General features: G+C 58.0%; 2 protein-coding genes across 6 annotated transcripts; both read right to left on the reverse strand.

Annotated features, from left to right (window-relative positions):
* Nucleotides 1-20: 20 nt before the first annotated feature.
* On the reverse strand, nt 21-9,962 carry CAPN1 (calpain 1). Of its 5 annotated transcripts, XM_080571708.1 has the most exons (22): nt 9,801-9,962; nt 6,868-7,135; nt 6,708-6,777; nt 6,334-6,452; nt 5,876-6,009; nt 5,627-5,795; nt 5,440-5,523; nt 4,666-4,751; nt 4,499-4,573; nt 4,242-4,402; nt 3,971-4,149; nt 3,870-3,881; nt 2,769-2,980; nt 2,623-2,662; nt 2,481-2,546; nt 2,349-2,406; nt 2,156-2,220; nt 1,982-2,050; nt 1,796-1,874; nt 1,578-1,694; nt 345-403; nt 21-261 (listed from the first exon to the last, which is right to left on the reverse strand). In XM_080571708.1, exons 2-22 carry the CDS (start codon nt 7,132-7,134, stop codon nt 235-237), a joined length of 2,148 nt encoding a protein of 715 aa, XP_080427834.1. In that variant the 5' UTR covers nt 7,135; nt 9,801-9,962; the 3' UTR covers nt 21-234. The 5 variants fall into 5 exon arrangements, with proteins under 5 accessions (XP_080427834.1, XP_080427835.1, XP_080427832.1 ...); XM_080571709.1 differs by lacking the exon at nt 3,870-3,881 and having other exon boundaries at nt 3,962-4,149; XM_080571706.1 differs by lacking the exon at nt 3,870-3,881 and having other exon boundaries at nt 3,953-4,149.
* A 2,313-nt stretch (nt 9,963-12,275) lies between these two features.
* SPDYC (speedy/RINGO cell cycle regulator family member C) lies at nt 12,276-17,569 on the reverse strand. Its single transcript, XM_080571726.1, has 8 exons — nt 17,065-17,569; nt 16,323-16,366; nt 15,434-15,492; nt 14,751-14,947; nt 14,566-14,624; nt 14,000-14,085; nt 13,743-13,914; nt 12,276-13,018 (listed from the first exon to the last, which is right to left on the reverse strand). Exons 1-8 carry the CDS (start codon nt 17,126-17,128, stop codon nt 12,788-12,790), a joined length of 912 nt encoding a protein of 303 aa, XP_080427852.1. The 5' UTR covers nt 17,129-17,569; the 3' UTR covers nt 12,276-12,787.
* Nucleotides 17,570-17,604: the final 35 nt, after the last annotated feature.

A 17,604-nucleotide genomic window follows, 5' to 3' on the forward strand; every position in this document is an offset into this window, starting at 1 on the left:
GTAAGAAATGGGGGAAAACGAGCAGGAAAAAGAATTTTAATAGGATTTTTGGTTTTTCGGGGGGGGCACACAGTACAAAATAAGAAGAACCACGCTGGCACCCGGCGGGCGGCAGATCCCTGATTGTGGCACCGGGGGGGGGGGGGTCCCCAAAACCTGTCCCCCCCCCCCCCCTCCAAAAAAAGTCAGGCGGAGCGACAAAAAGCGCAGAAATTCCCCCAAAACGTCCTCGGGTCAGGCGAACATGGTGAGCTGCAGCCACTGGGGGGAGGGGGGGCGTCAGGGGGGGGCCCGGCCCGGCTTTTTGGGGTGAGACCCCCCCGGTTTGGGGCTGGGGCGCCTACCTGCAGCAGCCCCACGGTGACGACGCCGTCACGGTCCCCGTCCAGTGCCTGGAAGAAGCCTGGGGGGGAATGGGGGAAATTAGGGGGGAAATGGGGTTAATGGGGGAAATTTGGGGGGGAATGGAGTTAATGGGGGGAAACTGGGGGGAAATTGGGGTTGACGGGGTGAAACTGGGGGGTTCACGGGTGGGTAATAGGGGAAACTGGGGTTAATGGGGGAAACTGGGGGGAAATTGGGGTGAAATTGGGGTTAATAGGGGAAATTGGGGGGTAACGGGGGGTAATAAGGGAAATTGGGGGTAATAGTGGGGAAATAGGGGAGAAATGGGGGGGTAATAGGGGAAATGGGGTGAAATTGAGGGGTAATAGGGGAAATTGGGGATAATGGAGTGAAATAGGGGAAATTGGGGGGAATTAATAGGGGAAATTTGGGGAAATTGGGGGTTAATGGGGGATAATAAGGTAAATTGGGGGGGAACGGGAAAATGAGGAGTAATGGGAGGGTAATGGGGAAATTGGGGGGAAATAGGGGAGCAATAGGGGAAGTTGAGGGGAAATAGCGGAAATTGTGGGAATAATGGGGGGTAATAGGGGAAATAGAGTAAATTAAGGGGGAATAGGGGGTAATAGGGGTATTTGGGGGGGAATAGGGAAAATTGGGGGATAACGGGGGAGATATAGGGTAAATTGGGGGAGAAATGGGGGAAATTGGGGGGTAACGGGGTAATAGGGGAAACTGGGGGGGAAATGGGGGAAATTAGAGGGTAATGGTGAGGTAAAACAGGAAATTGGGGGGGTGGATAGGGAAAATTGGGTGGGGAATGGGGTGGGAATGGGGCTGGGGGATAATGGGGGAAATGGGGGATAATGGGCTGGGTTTAAGGGGAAAGTTGGGCAAACCGGGAGCATTTGAGGTGGAAATTGAACCCCCCCCCCTCCCCTTTTCTGCTAAATCCCGCAATTTTCCCAATTTTTCCTCTTAAATCGGGTAAAATTGTGAAATTCTGGGAAAACCCATGAAAAACCCCGCAGGAATTAAGGGGAAAGACGGAAACCCCGCAGCATTTAGCGGGAAAAATTCAAAAAAAAATACAGGATTTAAGGGGGAAAAATGGGAAATCCTACAATTTCCTGCTAAGCTTCGAGGGTTTTCCACCGTATCCCGCTAAACCCTATTATTTCGAGGGGAAAGTTGGCCAAACTGGGGGTTTTTAGCAGGAAAACGGCGCTCACGGAACATGGTCTCCAGGCGCACGAGGCAGCAGACGAAGTTGTCGAAGTCGATGGCCAGGTCGGGCTCGGCGTAGCGGGTGATGATGAGCTCGTGCAGCTTTTTGTTCAATTTATACCCTTTTAGGGCAAAAAAGAAAAACCCCGATTGTCCCCAAAACGTTGCGGGAGGTGACGTCAGCGGGATTTAACGAGCCCCGAATTAATTAGGGCCGCGTTACCTGCCGCTTCCAGCGCCATCCGCATCTCGTAGGCGCTCATGCTCCCGGACTTGTCCAGGTCGAACTTGCGGAACACGGCCTGCCCGCCGACCCCCAAAACCCCCAAAAATGCCCCAAAACGGGGGGGACGATGGGTCAGGGCCCCCCCCGGGGCCGTCCCGCCGCACCCCGAGCCCCCCAACCCACCAGGTAGTTGCGGATTCGGTTCCACAGGACGTTGAACTCCACCAGCCCCAGCTTGCCGTTGCCGTCTTTCTACGGGGTCGGAAGGGGTTAAGGAAAAGCGCCTGGGCTTCGGGGGCGTTTTGGGGGAAAAAAGGCCTTTTTTGGGACCCCCCAAGGAGGCGTCGGGGAGGATACGTCCATGAGGTTGACCATGCTGCGGCACGACTCGATGCTGAAGCCTTTGGTGCGGAGATCCTTATCTACGGGGCCAAGAACGCGCTCGGCGTCACAAAATGGCGGCTCGGCCCCGTTCGGAACCCCCCGTTATAGGTTTTTTTGGGGGCCAAACCGCGCATTTTTGGTCAAAATCCCCCCGTTTGGGGCTTACGTTTGCCGATGATGCGGTTGAGGATGGTCTGAAGCTCGGTGACGCTGATTTCCATGTCCTGGGGGGGGGGAAATGGGGGCGGTTGGTGTCGGCCCCGCGCCCCCCGCACCGCGCTCCCCGCGTTCCCCTTACCGGCCCCGCGAGCTGCTTGAAGAGCTGCTTGAAGTTGGCGTCGATCTCGCTTTCCGAGAGCACTTTCTGGGGGAAAAAAGGGCGGTTTTGGGTCAAAGGGGTGAGGGGGAGGAAGGGGTAGCATCGTTCGGGGGATCCTCACCTCGTCCGGCAGCGTCGCCTGGATCTTGTCGTCCATTTCCCTGCGGGGGGGAGGGAAAAAAAAGGGGGGATGGGGGCCGTTGGGGAGCGCGGTCGCTAGCGCTAACGGGGCACCACTAACGAGGCGCCGCTAACGAGGCCGCTTACTCGGTGCCAGCTCTCTTCTCGGAGAAGACGCGGAGGACGAAGTCGCCCTCCTTGTTGGGCTCGAAGGTGGAGGGCACGACGATGTACTCGCCAGGCGGCAGGCGGAAGCGGGTGCTCACCTCGCGCAGGTTGATGAACTGCTCCGAGCGGGCGCGCGACGCGTTGGCCAGGAAGAAATCCCGCTTGAGGTGCACGCCCGACTGCCCCGCCAGCTGCCGCGGGGGGGGAAAGGGGGGCAGAAGTCAGAAAAGGCCCGGAACGCGCCCAAAACTGGCCCTAAACGGCCCCCGAATGCCCAAAACGCGCCCCGAAAGGCTCCAAATGTCCCCAAAATGCACAAAATGGGCCCCAAATGCCCCCCAAAACACCCAAAATGCTCTCAGAAACGCCCAAGACGCCCCCAGAAATGCCCAAAATACCCCCAAAAACGCCCAAGACGCACAAAGTGCCCCCCAGACTTCACTGAATGACCCCAGAAATGCCCCCAACGCTCACAAATGTCCCCCAAAATACCCCAAATGCCTCCAAAAACACCCAAACGGGCCCCAAAACTGACCAGAGCGCCCCCAAAACCGCCCCAAGCGCCCCAAATGCTCTCAAAACACTGCGAACGGCCCCAGGAACACCCTAAATGCTCCCCAAACTAACCCCTAAACACCCCAAATGGCCCCCAAAACATCCTAAATACACCCTAAATGCCCCCAAAACATCCCAAATGGCCCTCAAAACATCCTAAACATCCCAAAAAAACCCGTAACATCCCAAACGCTCCTCAAATGCCCCCCAAAACCTCCAAACACACCACGAAATGCCCCCCAAAAAACCCACACACCCAAAAAACCCCAAACACCCCCCAAATGCCCCCAAACATCCGAACATCCCCAGAAACACCCAAAACGCTCCTCAAATGGCCCCAAACCCCCCCAAAACACCCCAAACGCGCCTAAAACCACCCCGTATGCCCGCAAACACCCCATACACCCCCAAAACCACCCCAAACGTGTCCCCAAACGCCCCCCAAACCCCCCCCCCAAACCCCCCCACGTGCTTTCCCGTTTCGCTCTCGGCCGCTGCTCCGGGTGCCGGCGGCGTCGCACCCACCTCCGGAGGGACCTGCGGGGACGGGGCGCAAGAGGTGAGGCCGGCGGCGACACCGGGGGACGCCGGTGACACCGGGGGGCCACCGGGGGGGCCGCGGGTACCTCGTAGACGGCGAAGCCGATGGTCTCCATGTCCTTGCCGTAGCGGCGCTCGCGGCGCCGGTGCTTCTGCATCAGCGCCAGGAGGAAGCTGCAGCCCGGCTCCCGCCCGCCCGCCTCGTCCCCGTCGTCGTCCACCTCCTCCAGCTGGATCTTGAACTGCGGGTTGATCCAAAAAGTGGCTGCGGGAGGGGGGGGGAAAAAAGGGGGAAAAAGGTGAAAACAGAGACAAGGGAGTGGTTTGAAGGGGGCGGCTCGCACGCCGGAGGCGCACCGGGGTAGTTGCGGCAGCCGCCGGCCGTGCTGCCGCGGCGCCAGGTGCCGTCGTAGAGCCGCGTGTTCCACTTGCGGAATTTGCGGGACTGGAGGGCGTCCGGGGTGAGGTTGCAGATCTCCAGGCGGGTGAATTCCCGTAGGAAATCCCGGAAAGCCATCCTTGGGGGGGAGGAGGAGGAGGAAGGTTCGTCCCCCCCCCATCCTCCGGCTCAAAGCGGCTGCTTTGGGGTTTTTTTGCCCCGTTTCGGTGCTGACCAGAATTCGCCGTCCTCCATTTTCACCATCAGCTGCTGCCTCAGCGCTGGCTCCACCGCGTTCCACTCGGACGAGCTGCGGGAGAGAGGGGGGAAAGGTGAAACCCCACAAGGCCACTTCGTTAATTAGCGCTAATGAAGGCGCTCGGGGCGGGCGGGGGGGCTTACTTGTCGCTCCAGGGCCCCGTCCACTCCACCTCGCCCCAGGGGTTGCGCATGCGGATCAGGTCCAGGGCTTGGCCGCGGTAGTTGATCTGCAAAGGGAGGCGTCAGGCCCAAAAAGTGATGATGTTGACCCAAAACGGGCCCGTTTTGGCCCAAAAGAGACAGTTCAGGCGCAAAAAGCGCCACTTTCAGCCCCAAAAGTGCCACTTTCGGCCCAAAGAGCACCAACTTCAACCCTAGAAGTGCCAGCTTTGACCCCAAAAGCCCCACCTTTGACTCAATAAGTGTCATTTTCAACCCAAAATGTCAACTTCAATCCTAAAAGCCCCAACTTTGACTCAAAAAGCCCCACTTTTGACCCCAAAACATCATTTTCAAGCCAAGAAGCCCCCATTTCAATCCCACAGGCCCCACCTTTGACCCTAAAAGCCCCACTTTTGACCCAAAGAGCGCCAAGTTTGACCCTAAAAGTGCCAACTTTGACCTCAAAAGCCCCAACTTCAGCCCCAAGAAACCCTAATTCAACCCCACAGGCCCCAATTTTGACCCAAAGTGCACCAACATTGACCCTAAAAGCCCCAATTTCGATCCCAAAAGCCCCGATTTCAACACGAAATGCCGACTTCAACCCTAGAAGTGCCAACTTCGACGCAAAAAGTACCTATTTCAACCCCAAAAAACCCTGTTTTGGCCCCGAGAGACTGTAATTCAACCCAAAAAGCGCCAATTTTGACCCAGAAAGCCCCAGTTTTGACCCAAAACGGCGCCGGCTCTCACCTGCCTGGCTCCCGTCACCGAGTAGGCGTGCCCCTTCACCAGCTTCTTGAACGTCACCGCCTCCATGTCGAAGGCGCTCGTTATCTGCGAGGGACCAAGCAAACGACCCCGTTCCGGCGTCGCGCCCCCCTCCCCCCACACCCCAAAAACCGCCTTTTTTCACCCCGAAACGCGGCGGGAGACTGACGTCGATGGAGCAGCCGAGCAGGGAGCCCCGCTCCAGCGCCTTGAGGATGATTTGGTAGAGGTCTCGGGGCGGCTTGCGCAGGTCGTACCACTCGGTCACGCCGCCGGTGAAATCCTCGAAGCCCTCCGAGGTGCTGCCGCCCGACAGCGCCTCGTAGCAGCCGTTCACCCTATGAGGCGGGGGGCAGGTGAGCCGTTTCAGGGCTTTTTCGCCCCAAAACGAGGGGGGGGGGGAAGAGGGAAGGCGTACTTGGCGTAGGCTTTCTCCAGCAAGGCGCTCCAGAACTCGGTGCCCTCGGCGGAGTGGACGAAGAGCAGCTTGCCGTCCTTGGTGGGCAGGTAGTCGTCCACCACCACGTCCAGCCACTCGCCGAACTGCCAGATCTAGGAGGAAGAGGAGGAGGAGGAAGAGGAAGGCGAGGCCGAAGATGGCCCCCCACAACCCCAGGGGGGCGCTGGGGGTCCCCCTTGTTCCTGCCGCCAACGGTAATTCAAAAAAAAACCACAAAAAACACCTCACGTCGCTTTATAAATCCTGATCAAACGGAGAAAACTGAGCCCTGACGGCGATCACCGGTCCCAAACCGGCCTTTTTTTAGGGGAAAATCACCATTTTGGGGGCACCGTGGTGCTGGGAGGGGGGACCCGGGGGTTGTTTCGGGGCAGAAAGCGGCCGTTTTGGTGTCGGCAGCGTTAAGGGAGCCCCACCTGGAAGTGGAAGATGCCGGCGTAGCCGTGCTGGAAGCTCTGCCCGTGCGGCACCACGCGGTGCAGGATGGTTTCGTTCAGCGTCAGCGAGGCGATGGCCGCCAGCAGCCAGCAGTCACCTGCGGGGGTTTTGGGGGAAAAAACGCCTTTTTCCGGCCGCCCCATAGCTTTCCCTCGGCCCCAGAGATCCGTTAGGGGCGCTCAGGGGAGGTTGCGGCCGTCCCAGTCGCGGCTGAACCTGTTTAATGTGACCGAGCCTGCTCCGGCGGCGGCACCGCGGTGGAAAACAACCCTAAAATTCCCTGATTTGAGGCAAAAAAAGTGAGGAAAAGAGTTAAAAAAAAAAAAAAAAAAAAGGAGTTAAAGGCACTTACCCAGTGCTCCCTGGCAGATATCGGTGCGCGTGGCCCCGTTCACGATGAACTGCGGGCGCGAGCACAGCTCCTGGGTGGCGAAAAGAGAAGGCAACGGCCCCAAAATCAGGAAATGCGTGTTTTTCAGGATAAAAACAGAAAAAACTGAGGGTTTGCTCACCGTGGGCCTCATCCACTGCACGCCGCGGGTTTTGGAGGAGCCGGGGCCGAGCTCCTTGAAGCCGAGCGAGGCCGGGGCCGGGGGGAAGGCGTCGTCGCGGAAGAGGGAGCCGGAGCGCAGGCAGGCGTCGCGCAGCGCGGCGAAGTCCTGGCCCTGGTAGCGCACGGCGTTCTCGTGGCGGCCCAGCCCCAGCGCCTTCGCCCGCTCCCGCTGCACCTGCGCCGAGACGCCCGTGCAGTACACCGGCACCACCGGCGCCTCCGCCATCCTGCCGGGGGGGAAACGGGGGAACCTGAGCCCTCGGCGTCTGGGTTCGAGAGATCCAGGAGCTGAGGATGGGTCCCGGGTCGAGGCAGCGGGATTTGGTTTCCCCCGATTTGTTCCCCGATTTATGGAGCCGAGGATGAGCCCCGAATTAAAACACCGGGATTTGGTTTTCCCCGAATTGTTCCCCAATTTATGGAGCCGAGGATGAGCCCCGAATTAAAAGACCGATGCTCCGTTTTCCTTGTTTAAAGGAGGAAAAGCAGGAGCCCCAAATTCAAACACCGATATTTTGATTTCCCCAATTTGGGGAGCCGAGGATGAGCTCCGAATTAGAACACCGGGATTTGGTTTTCCCCGAATTGTTCCCCAATTTATGGAGCCGAGGATGAGCCCCGAATTAAAACACCGGGATTTGGTTTTCCCCGAATTGCTCCCCAATTTGGGGAGCCGAGGATGAGCCCCAAATTAAAACACCGGGATTTGGTTTTCCCCAAATTGTTCCCCAATTTATGGAGCCGAGGATGAGCCCCGAATTCAAACACCAACATTTTGTTTTCCCCAATTTGGGGAGAAGAGGACGAGCCCCGAATTAAAGCACTGGGATTTCGATTTCCCCAATTTGGGACCAAAGAGCGAGCCCCAAAATAAAACACCGAAGTTTTGATTTCCCCGATTTGGGGAGAAAAGTGGGAGCCCCGAATTAAAACACCGGGATTTTGATTGCCCCAATTCTCCCCCAAATCCCGGAGCCGAGCCCCGATTAAAATCCGTACGTTTCGCTTTCCCCGATTCAGGAGCAAACGAGGAGCCCCCAATTAAAGCCGCGTCTCCCCGCGCTCATTAATACCCTGGTAATTAGCCTCAAGAGGGCTAACGAGGGCTGCTGGCCCCCAGCCGGCGGGGCTGGAGAGCGTTTTGGGGTTTTTGGGGGCGTTTTAGTCCGCTTTGGGGTCACAGCTGGGAGTGCCTGGGAAGAAAAAGGAGTTATTAGGGTTTTTGGTTTTCCCTACTTCTGCCTTTTCTCCCCCCAAAAAACGCGGCTGGGTGGGTTGTGGTAGCGCCTGAGCATCCATTACGAGCTCGTTTTGGGGAAAACAATGAGATTTTGGGGCAAAACAATGAGATTTTGGGGGAAAAGGGGCTGCGAGTTGAGCGGTATAACCTTGTGAACGCCGCGTAAAAAGTACCCAGAAAAAGCAAAAAGGGGGAAAAAAAAAACTAGGCCCCAAAAGGAGGGGAAACGGCCCCAAAAGGGAGGGGAAACGGCCCCAAAAGAACGGGTCTGGCGAGTCTGGGCGTGTGTCACGGCCGCTCCCTGCGCCCGTAGAGCTGCGAAGGGCGTAATTAAGCTTCCGGGAGTTTAATTAAGGCCTAGGGGGGTTAATTAAAGCCCGAGGGGGGGGGGTAATTAAGGTCTGGAGGGGTTCACGAAGGACTGGGGGGGGTTAATTAAGGACTGGGGGGGCGTGGGGGGGGTTAAGGAGTTGGGGGCTTCCTTAAGAAGTTGGGGGCTTCCTTAAGGACTGGGACAGTTAATTAAGGACTGAGGGGAGTTCATTAAGGACTCAGGGGTTAATTAAGGACTGAAGGGTCTTCAATAAGGACTGGGGGGGCTTAATTAAGGATTGGGATCTTAATTAAGGACTAGGGGGGCTTCCTGAAGGACTGGGGGGCCTAATTAAGGACTAGGGGGTCTAATTAAGGACTAGGGGGGGTCTTCATTAATGACTGGGGGGCTTAATGAAGGACTGGGACATTAATGAAGGACTGGGGGGCTTCATTAAGGACTGGGGGGGCTTCATTAAGGTCCGGGGGGGGAGGCTTAATTAAGAACTGGGAGGCTGAGTTAAGGACTGGGGAGGCTTAATTAAGGAGCAGGGGAACTTAATTAAGGACCGGAGGGCTTAATTAGCGCTGCAGGAAGGCGAGAGGCAGGTCGGTGACCCCGCAGCCCGGCGTGCCCCGAAAGCAGCGATTAAACCCCCCCAAACCCCCCTAAATTGACCCCAAAATGAGGGGGGGGGGAAGCCTCAACCCCCCCCCCCCCAGAGGAACGTGGGGCCTAGCGCGCCCCAGCCCCTTACACCACCCCGAGCTCCCCGTTAACGAGCTCCCCGTTAACGAGCACTCATTAACGAAGCCCCCCACCCCTCCCCGGGTGTTTTTGGGGGGCGAAGGGACCCAAACCCACTTGTTTTCAGCCCGGTTTGGGGAGGAAGCGTCCCGGCAGGTGCCGCAGGGCGAGGGCTCAACCGGCGGCGGCCGCTTCGCCTCCCGTCAGGGGAAAACGACCCCAAAAGCCCCCACCCCAAAAAAAAAAAACCCCGCTAAATCCCGAGGGGAAACCCTCCAAAGCCCAAATCCCTCTCGTTTCTCCCCAAAACAGGCTCAAATCCCCCGACAAAAAAAAACAAAAACAACAAAAGTTTCCCGGTTCAATCAGGGCTCCCCCCTCCGCGGGGGAAGCAGCCCCCAGAAGGCCCCGATTTGGGGTTTTTCTCCCTCCCCCCACCCCCGGTTTTGCCCGCTTTTGCCCTTTTCCGCCCCAATTTGGCGGCGAGCGGAGTTGTGTAAGCGAGTTGGCGAGCGGGGAGCGATCGCGCCCGTCCCCCTGCCCGGGGTTTGTTTTTTGGGGTGGGGTGCGGGGGGGGAGGACAGGGACGTACCTCGATTTGGGGGAAGGGGGGAGAGGGGAAGGGGGGAGCGCCGCCAAAGTCGCCGCTTTTGGGTAAAACCGCCCCAAACGGGAAAAACTGAAAGGAAAAGGACCCGAAAGCGCCCCAAAGGCTTCCTGGAGCTGGGAGGCGAGGCCGGGCCTCCGCCGAGGCTCCTCCCTGCCAGCTCCTCCCTCGAGGACACGGGGGTGGGGGGGGAAAAAGGGGAAACGGGGTGAAAAAAGGGGATTTGGGGGGCGCTGAGGTGGGAGGGGGGGGAAGGGGAAGGGCTTTGGGGTGGGTTCTGGGGGTTTTGGGTGCGGCCGCTGCTGCGGGTTTTGGTCCGCAGTGCTGCAGGGGTGGGGGGGGGGAGCAGGGACGGGGGTGGCGCCGCGCGACTCGCGTGTGTGGGGCTGGGACACGCGTGTGGGAGGCGTGTGTGGGCCGGGACACGCGTGTGGGAGGCGTGTGTGGGGCTGGGACACGCGTGTGGGAGGTGTGTGTGGGGCTGGGACACGCGTGTGGGAGGTGTGTGTGGGGCTGGGACATACGTGTGGGAGGCGTGTGGGGCCAGGACACGCGTGTGGGAGGTGTGTGGGCTGGGACACGCGTGTGGGAGGCGTGTGTGGGCTGGGACACGCGTGTCGGAGGTGTGTGGGCTGGGACACGCGTGTGGGAGGTGTGTGGGGCAGGGACACACGTGTGGGAGGTGTGTGTGGGCAGGGACACGCGTGCGGGAGGTGTGTGTGGGGCCGGGACACGCGTGTGGGAGGCGTGTGTGGGGCCGGGACACGCGTGTGGGAGGTGTGTGTGGGGCCAGGACACGCGTGTGGGAGGTGTGTGTGGGGCCGGGACACGCGTGTGGGAGGCGTGTGTGGGGCAGGGACACGCGTGTGGGAGGCGTGTGTGGGCTGGGACACGCGTGTGGGAGGTGTGTGGGGCAGGGACATGCGTGTGGGAGGGGTGTGTGGGCTGGGACACGCGTGTGGGAGGCATGTGTGGGCTGGGACATGCGTGTGGGAGGCATGTGTGGGCGGGACACGCGTGTGGGAGGCGTGTGGAGGGCGGGACACGCGTGTGGGAGGGGTGTGGGGCCAGGACACGCGTGTGAGAGGTGTGTGGGGCCGGGACACGCGTGTGGGAGGCGTGTGTGGGCTGGGACACGCGTGTGGGAGGCGTGTGTGGGCTGGGACACGCGTGTGGGAGGTGTGTGGGGCAGGGACATGCGTGTGGGAGGGGTGTGTGGGGCTGGGACACGCGTGTGGGAGGCATGTGTGGGCTGGGACATGCGTGTGGGAGGCATGTGTGGGCGGGACACGCGTGTGGGAGGCGTGTGGAGGGCGGGACACGCGTGTGGGAGGGGTGTGGGGCCGGGACACGCGTGTGAGAGGTGTGTGGGGCCGGGACACGCGTGTGGGAGGTGTGTGTGGGCTGGGACACACGTGTGGGAGGCATGTGTGGGGCCAGGACACGCATGTGGGAGGTGTGTGAGGCCAGGACACGTGTGCGGGAGGCATGTGTGGGGCTGGGACATGCGTGTGGGAGGCGTGTGGAGAGTAGAACATGCATGAGGGAGGCGTGTGTGGGCTGGGACATGCGTGTGGGAGGCGTGCGTGGGGCCGGGACACGCGTGTGGGAGGTGTGTGGAGGGCAGAACACGTGTGTGGGAGGTGTGTGTGGGCTGGGACACACGTGTGGGAGGGGTGTGTGGGCTGGGACACGCGTGTGGGAGGTGTGTGTGGGCTGGGACACGTGTGTGGGAGGTGTGTGGGCTGGGACACACGTGTGGGAGGCGTGTGTGGGGCCGGGACACGCGTGTGGGAGGCATGTATGGGGCTGGGACATGCGTGTGGGAGGTGTGTGGGCCGGGACACGCGTGTGGGAGGTGTGTGTGGGGCAGGGACACACGTGTGGGAGGTGTGTGGAGGGCGGAACACGTGTGTGGGAGGTGTGTGTGGGCTGGGACACACGTGTGGGAGGTGTGTGGGGCAGGGACATGCGTGTGGGAGGGGTGTGTGGGCTGGGACACGCGTGTGGGAGGCGTGTGGGGGGCTGGGACACGCATGTGGGGCCGGGACACGCGTGTGGGGCCGGGACACTCATGTGGGAGGCGTGTGCGGGGCCAGGACACACGTGTGGGAGGTGTGTGGGGCCGGGACACGCATGTGGGAGGTGTGTGCGGGCTGGGACACACAAATCTGGGACATGTGAGTCTGTAACATGGAGGTGGCAGCCTGTAACATGTATGTGAGCCTGGGACACACGTGTGCAAGGCCATGACACCCGTGACTTCAGGACATGTGAGTCTCTAACACGTGTGTGAGCCTGTGACAGGCATGTGCGCCAGGCTCAGCTGCGAAGGGACACGTGGAGGGCCAGCACACACGTGTGACATGTGTGTAACGTGTGTAACACGTAACAGCACCGCCCACCCCTACCTGAACCCGCGGCACCGCTCCCTCCCGGGGGCTTCACAGTGGCAGGGCCCTGCCAAGCAAAAACAGGCGGTTACGGCCCCGCCCCACTCCTTTTTCCCCTTTTCCACCAAAATTCGGGGGCCCTTTTTTGGCAGCACCTGCAGCTCCCCTCCCATTCTGCCCCCCCCCGCAACGTAAAAATAACAATTGAGTGCTTCACGTTGCCCGTTTTCACCCCTTTTTGCACCAAACGTGCTGCAGCCCCTCGCTGCACCCCCTGACTCCAGGCTTGTAACAAGAAGGGGGAGTTTTGGGGCAAAAAACAGCAAAAATGGGTGTCGGTTGTGGTGTGGGGTAGCAACAGCAGCAGGTGGTGCTTACAGCAAAGGATTTGGGTTAAATTCATTGGAAAAGTGGGCAAAATAAGGGGAGAACACCCCGAAACGGCCAAGTTAGCGCCGCACGTGAGCAGCTCAGTGAGCAGAGACGCATTTTGAGTTAAAAAGCCCAAATTTCGGGCAAACTGTGAGAAGAACGCGGTGAAGGCGGCCCTGAGCCCGTCACGCCCCGAATTTTGGGCGCTCAGCGGGTTTCGGCACAGTCGGGGGGGGGCTGCAGGGGGAGGATGAGGACAGCAGGCGCCGGGCCTTGGTCTTCGTCTTCATCTTCATCCTCTTCCTCCTCCTCTTCCTCCCGGGGGGGCGGCAGGGGGGCGCGGGGCCGGGGGTCCCCGGTGTAGCTACGGATGGCCCCGCTGTGGTGCGGGCGGCGCTCGCGCAGCCAGGCCCAGTGCGAGGGCTCCGTTGCCATGATCTGCGGGCGGGGAGGGGGTTTGGGGAGAAAACAGGCAGGGTTCGGGGAGAAAAGGGAGAAAAATGCGTGGTTTGGGGCAAAACACGCAGGGTTGCGGGGCAAAAGTGCAGGGTTTGGGCAGAAAAGGGAGAGAAATGCACAATTTGGGGCAAAACAGGCAGGGTTTGGGGAGAAAAAGGAGAAAAATGTGCGGTTTGGGGCAAAACACGCAGGGTTTGGGGAGAAAAAGGAGAAAAATGCGCGGTTTGGGGCAAAACACGCAGGGTTTGGGGAGAAAAGGGAGAAAAATGTACAGTTTGGGGCAAAACAGGCAGGATTTGAGGAGAAAAGGGAGAAAAATGTATGGTTTGGGGCAAAACAGGCAGGGTTTGGGGAGAAGAGTGCTGCTGGGGAGCTGGCATGAGTGCACTGGTGGCACGGTGAGGGGTTCGCTGCTGGGTTGGGAGCATGGAACCCCCAGAAATCATTTTTTAAGGATTAAAATTAAAGTTTCAAAAACAAAAATAGGCTTTAAGAGAAGCACGCTTTGAGCAAAGCCTTTTAAAATGAACCTGATTTCAAAAAGCGACGTTTTTAAGCGAAAAGCTGCGGGGAATGGACAGCTCCACCACAGCCAAGCAGCGAAGCCGCAGGACCCCATCTCTCGTCGATCCTTCCCCCGTTGTGATGGTGGTTGGGGGATTTTTTTGGGGGCCGAACGAGGGGATTTTGGCACCTCACTGACCTCCTCGCAGCAGTGCCGGCTGACGGCTGCCCGGTAGCTCATGCGGGCCCAGAGGCGGTCGCGGCGGCGCAAGAAGCGGGGAAAGAGCCGGCGCCAGCCCGGCCCCAGCGCCCAGGGGAAGATCTCGTACTTCTGCTCCTCATCGTCCTCCTCCATGTCGTTCGCCAGGTACCTAGGGGGGAAAACGGGGTGAAATCAGGGCGTTTTGGTCAACGAGGGGATTAGGGAAGGGTGTCATTAGGGCTTAACGAACGTACAGGGCGGTGAAGAGGTTGATGCGGGTGTACTCGGCCGTGGGCAGCCCGGCGCGCTTGAAGTACGTCAGCGCCATCGCCAGCAGGTACTGGGGGGCAGCGGAAAAAAGGAGGTTTTAGTCAAAAACGGGCACCAAAAAGCGGCGGGTTTGGGTCAAAAAGCTGGAACCGAATCGTGGTGGTTTTAGTCAAAAAAAACGGGAGCAAACCATAGCAGTTTTAGCCAAAAACCACAAAAAACTGGAGCAAACCAGCCACGGTTTTAATCAAAAAACACAAAAACCAGACAAAAATCAGTGGTTTGTTTTTTTTTTTCTTTTTGACTAAAATGGCCAAAACCAGGACCAAACCAGCAACTGTTTTGGTCAAAACACAGAAACAGGACCAAACCAGAGGCAGTTTTGGTCAAAAACCCCCCAGAACTGGACAAAACCAGTGTGTTTTTTGACTAAAACTGTCAAGAATGGCACCAAATCAGCAGCAGTTTTGGTCAGAATACCCCAAACGGGACCAAACCAGTGGCAATTTTGGCCCAAACCCCAAGGTAGTTGCATCTGGGGCCGACCGACCTTATCAGAAATCCTATAGCAGACATCTGTTGAGAGGAACTCCTGCACCACGTCATCTTCTGTAACGAGACGGAAACAAAATCAACTATTTAAAAATAATGCTGCAGAACACGCCCCATACTTTTTTTTTTTAGAAGAGGGAGTTTTGGGTAGTTTTCTTGGGATTTGGGTGTTTTTGCCCTTACCCAGGAGGCTGAAGAAGGCTTCCCGCTCCTGGCGGTGCAGGTGGAGGCTCCGCGGGGCGCTGGCGGGGGTCGGGGGCTGCCCGCAGGCCCCCCAGGCTGGGGGGGGTCTCCCGCTGCACTGCTGCCCCCCCAAGGGGGGGGAGGCCGGAGGGGGGGTGAGGCTGGGGGGCTGCTTCATGGCGCCACGGGGGCGGTAGCTGTGTGGGGAAATAACCCAGGGTTGCCCCCAAGATGGACCTGACACCCCAAGGCCCCCCCCAAAAGTCAGAGGTGTCCCCCCCAAGCCAGCCCCCCACCCAAATCCCCTTTAAAAACCAGCCCCCCCCGCCAGACCCCTCAAACAGCCCCAAAACCTCCCAAATTCCCCCAGATCAGTCCCCTCAAATAGCCCCAAAACCTCCCAAATTCCCCCAACCCAGACCCCTCAAACAGCCCCAAAACCTCCCAAATTCCCCCAACCCAGACCCCTCAAATAGCCCCAAAACCTCCCAAATTCCCCCAGATCAGTCCCCTCAAATAGCCCCAAAACCTCCCAAATTTCCCCAGCCCAGACCCCTCAAACTGACCCAACCTCCCCCCAAAATATAATTTTAGGGCTCCACAGCCCTTTTCAGCCACTTCAGGCCGCAAAAAAAAATTAGTTTTTTTTTTCCCTGAATAAACAGCCCAAAACTGGGTAGAACCATGGCAGGCGTGAACAGGTGAGCTGCACTGAGTGGCTTTTCTCCCGTCCTTTAAGTAGCTTTAGAGAAAAAAAATAGGTATAGAGAAAAAAAAAAAAGCATCACGTTTTTAACAAATTCAGATTTAACTCCTTCTTATTCCCCTGTGCCACAAGGAGAGTGCAGAAATGCCCTTTTCTGGCCCCAAAACAGAGTGGCACACATCACTGCCTGGTTTCCCAGAAACAACGAAAGAGAAATATATATACACACATAAGTATTTTAATTCTCCAGCTGACATTTTTGGGTATGTTTTGACATTTTGGGGTATTTTTTAAGGCAGGAAAACACCTTTGTAGGGTGTTTTGTCCCACCAATTTCCCCCCCTTGCACCTCACAGGCAGCTCCGTACCTAACCTCCTTGCTCCCATCTTTCCAGCAACCTGTGTTTTTTCCCCACTGTTTCACTGGTTTGTTGCTTTGATGTCGTTATTTCAGTATTCTTTGTGTTATTTTAAGAGTGCAATGGTCTTCGGGAGCTCCTTTTTCCTGCTAAAGGGGTGTGGAGCACACCCAGCTGCTGCCTCGCCACCAGCTCTAGTGAGCCCAAGGTGGCAAAATACTCTTTAAAGAGCCCCAGAACACCTCAAAAGGCACCTGCTAGGAAAATTAGAGCTGCAATTACTAGAAAAAAATATGTTTTTTTTAAAGCCAGGACTCCTGATTTAAGTGCTTTGAAAGGTTCAGAAAATTGGAAGGGCAGAACGATGCTATTCCCTGGCAGTAGGGGATTTATCTGATACTTTGTTAAAAGAACAGATATTTTGTTAAAATAACTGTTTTAATCAAAACTTTAATCATGAAATGCACGTATTTTAACCAGGGGAGCAAACACCAAGTGAATCCTAACCTTTGAGGCATTCAAACAATCTTTCCGGGTACCGGAGTCTGATGCTGAAAAGGGTTGAAAAACAATAAAGGAAGCAGTTTGGGGTTAAAGCAGCTCCCATCTGGGCCAAAGCAGCAATAAGGACAACTAATTCACCCCCCCCCCCCCCCCCAAAAATAGAACTGGGCTCATCTCCAATAAAAAGCAAGAAAACACCTCATTGGTGCAGGTTTCATTGCCTCTCCCAGCACCTAACCTCAAATAAAGTGATTTTAGTTTTGATGGTGGCAGCCAGGAGAGGGGACGCCTCTTGTAGCCCCTCGCTGAAGGGCAAACAGCAGCCACTCCACCAACTATTGAGAAAAAAAGGGGAAAAACACCTTCACTTTTTTTTTTTTTAAAAGGCAGGAGGAGAGGGCAAAAGTGCTGCACTTCACCATACCTTAATGCACAGGAACAGCAGAGCCCTCACAGCTTTTTTCCCCCTCAGAAAACCACCGGGGCCCCCCTTCCCTCAGCGGGAGAGAGGGACGAGATGCACCACGTACAGCGAAAATAAAAAGACTTACGGGGCTATTTTCACCTTGCACCACCTGAGCTCAGCCCCCCGCAGGCGGGCTGGGGGGGATAGACGGTAAATTTACCTCAAAAATCCCCCTTTTTTCTCTCAGAAAATAAAGGGGAAAGAAAGCACCTCAGAGGCAGCGACGACGCCCAGGCATTTTCCCGCCTCGCGCTTTTCCCGCCCTTCCCCTCCTCTCACCTGACCAGACCGCGCGGGGCGGGGCGAGAGGCGGGACCAGGTTAACCCCGCCCCCGGCCGGCATCCGCCTATCTATAGGCCGCCCACCCACGCCGCCGGCCAATCAGAGGCGGAGTAGGAAGAAGCCGCCCGCCCCACCCCTCTCTCCTCAGGCCTCGCTGTCAGTCAAAGCCGCGAAGGCGGGACTGCAAGCGACGCCAGCCAATCAGAAGAGCGAAACAGAAGGGGAGGCGTTGTTGATAGGCTGAGATCTGTGAGGGGAAAGCAGCGGGCTGAGGCCGAGCTCAGCTCATCGTCCCCCCCCCGTCTCCCTTCCTCTTAGCAACAGCCGCGCGGGAGATTTTTCCGATTGGCTAAGAGCCGCGCGGGCTGGCCAATGAGAGCGAGCCACGGGACCCTTGGCGCTCCCGCCCCCTCCCTCTGCAACGCCTGAGGGGCGGCTCGGACCGTACCAAGTGCGAGCGCGGGGGGGGGTGACCCATGTACGTTACAGGGGGAGCGGCAGCGCCACCCCCCGGTCCCTGAGGGTAATTAAAATGG

This window comes from Anser brachyrhynchus (assembly GCF_964034855.1).
Source record: "Anser brachyrhynchus genome assembly, chromosome: 36".
NCBI lineage: Eukaryota > Metazoa > Chordata > Aves > Anseriformes > Anatidae > Anser > Anser brachyrhynchus.